Source organism: Aplysia californica, unplaced genomic scaffold (assembly GCF_000002075.1).
Source record: "Aplysia californica isolate F4 #8 unplaced genomic scaffold, AplCal3.0 scaffold00221, whole genome shotgun sequence".
In the NCBI taxonomy this organism is placed as follows: Eukaryota; Metazoa; Mollusca; class Gastropoda; order Aplysiida; family Aplysiidae; genus Aplysia; species Aplysia californica.
In genome coordinates this window covers 1,145,369-1,148,203 of record NW_004797491.1, presented here as the reverse complement: position 1 = coordinate 1,148,203, position 2,835 = coordinate 1,145,369, and the positions used below count along the sequence as shown (strand labels likewise).

The 2,835-nt window shown below is 40.8% G+C and overlaps 1 protein-coding gene across 1 annotated transcript in view; it reads left to right on the top strand.

The window, feature by feature from the left end:
* Positions 1 to 1,489: 1,489 nt before the first annotated feature.
* Positions 1,490 to 2,835, top strand: part of LOC101847877 (thrombospondin-1) — a gene marked incomplete at its 5' end in the record, with an annotated part of 3,723 nt that continues 2,377 nt past the window's right edge. The window contains 2 exon segments of the mRNA XM_005099666.3: positions 1,490 to 1,654; positions 2,445 to 2,642. Coding sequence (XP_005099723.2) covers positions 1,490 to 1,654; positions 2,445 to 2,642 — 363 coding nt within the window.

The following is a 2,835-nucleotide window of genomic DNA, read 5'->3' as shown; positions in this document are numbered from 1 at the left end:
AATAATTATAATAATAATAATTATTATTATTATTATAGCTGTAATGATAATAATAGTAATAATGATAATAACAATGATAATGATGATAATAATAGTAGTAATAATAGTTTTAAAAATAATAATGATGATAGTAAAAAGTATAATACTGATGATAATAATAGTAATAATAGTTGTAATGATGATAATAATGGTAAAAAGAAAATGAAGAAGAAAATAATAATAATGATTATTATTATTATACATTATTATTGGTATTATTATTGGTATTATTATTTAAATAATGAACGCTCAGATCATCAAGTGACAAAACAACCCTTGTTAAGCCTAAAATAAATTACAAATCATATGGCCAACGCTCTTTTTCATATTTTGCCCCACTTGTTTGGAATAGGCTTCCAAAAACTATCAGAGGAGCAGAAAATCTAGAAATTTTTAAGAAGAAACTAAAAGCATTTCTATTTTCATCATATTTCGATTATACAGAATCCATCCAAGCTGTAGATTGTTGTGAGTTTGTATGTGCATATGTGCGTATGTACGTATGTGTGTATGTGTGTGTGGTACGTGCATGCGTGAGTATGTGTGGGCACACATATGTAACACTATGTGCCTTTAAAATTGATTTTTAAATCCATAATATGTATCATGTTAAGCGCATAAAGCATTGCATAAGTGGATATGCGCTATATAAATGCAGTCCATTATTATTATTATTATTAATGATAATAATAATAATATTAATAATAATGATTTGGATAATAATAATAATAATAGCAATAATAATAATAATAGCAATAATAATAATAATGTATTCCTGTTTTGTTATTGTGTGACAGTGTCATTTCATGATGTATCCCTGTATTTTAGTGTATTGCTGTATGAGGTATCCCTGTATTGCTGTATGAGGTATCCCTGTATTGCTGTATGAGGTATCCCTGTATTGCTGTATGAGGTATCTCTGTCCTATCTTTGTGTGATCACATGGTATATCTCTGTCCTATCTTTGTGTGATCACATCATGGTATATCTCTGTCCTGTCTTTGTGTGATCACATGGTATATAATCTCTGTCCTGTCTTTGTGTGATCACATCATGGTATATCTCTGTCCTATCTTTGTGTGATCACATCATGGTATATCTCTGTCCTGTCTTTGTGTGATCACATGGTATATAATCTCTGTCCTGTCTTTGTGTGATCACATCATGGTATATCTCTGTCCTATCTTTGTGTGATCACATCATGGTATATCTCTGTCCTATCTTTGTGTGATCACATCATGGTATATCTCTGTCCTATCTTTGTGTGATCACATCATGGTATATCTCTGTCCTGTCTTTGTGTGACCACATCATGGTATATCTCTGTCCTGTCTTTGTGTGATCACATGGTATATCTCTGTCCTGTCTTTGTGTGATCACATGGTATATCTCTGTCCTGTCTTTGTGTGATCACATCATGGTATATCTCTGTCCTGTCTTCCTGTCACAGCGGACGGGCACTGGTCCGAGTGGTGGTACTGGAGCGACTGCACGCGCATGTGTGGGGGAGGCACGCGTCACCGTGAGCGCGAGTGTGTGGGCGTCACTTACAACGGCAAGGAGTGTGACGGGGAACCGAGGAGTGAGGAGAAGTGTAACAGGGAGCCTTGTCCGCGTGAGTCTATTTGTCTCTGACACACACACACACACACGCACGCACGCACGCACGCACGCACGCACGCACGCACACGCACACACACACACACAAGTTCCACCCCTTAAATGATCGACATCGTGTTGACAGGGCTGCAAAAGCCATCAAGCTAGAAATATGATGTCAAACAAAGGAGAGTTTTGTGGAAATTTGGCTGCTTTTAACTGCATTTTTTTTGGGGGGGTGGTTACTTGTAGGTGTTGTGTGTGTCATGTAGTGGGCCAGGCAATAGTGAGGCCAACTGCTGGCCTGGTTGGACCGACTTGTTTCTGGCTAACGATGGCCATGTTCATCTGGATGAGGGGGAGTGTTCTTTGTTCCCTGTACAAATGATCGGTTGTACAGCTAGAGTTTACGTGTCTCTGAAGGTCAGTGGGAAATTGTGCGCCGTTTTCTCTTTTCTCTACAAACCATTATGGCTGTTCACGTCCTGAGTGGACGTCCTGAGTGGCTGTATTCTACGTTCTGTCCTTTCCTATTCCTTTTTGTCTGTTTTTTGTCTGTTTTTTCTCTGGGTATTTCTCTCCTTCATTTCTCTGTTTGTTACTCTCTTGTAACCTCCTCTAGTCTCCAGCACTTCTATGACCTTATTGTGTTTGTTACTCTCTTGTAACACATCTATGACCTGATTGTGTTTGTTACTCTCCTGTAACACCTCCTATCTCCAGCACTTCTATGACCTGATTGTGTTGCAAGTGCCGTGAAACACTGACCACAACTAACCTGTTCTCTCCTCCACGTGTGTCCCCAGCTCTCCCGCGTCACTTTGACATGAGGCAGTGTGTGGACACTCAGAACTACACGTGCGCCAGCGGCAAGATGTGTGTGCCCAGCAAGGAGCGCTGCGACGGAGACGTTCACTGCCACGACGGCTCAGATGAGCAGAACTGTCCGCGGGCCGTGCCGGGGCCCGGGCGAGTCCGATATGGGCTGAGTATGGGAAGGAACGGTGAGTCATGATGGGTCAAATATATGGGAGGGAACGTTGAGTCATGGGTCAGATATATGGGAGGGAACGGTGAGTCATGATGGGTCAGATATGGGCTGAGTATGGGAGGGAGTCTATCTTGCTCTTTCCGTTATTGTGTAGATATGCTACACTCTTGTGGTCACACTCTTGTGACCCTCCCCCCCTCCCCCCT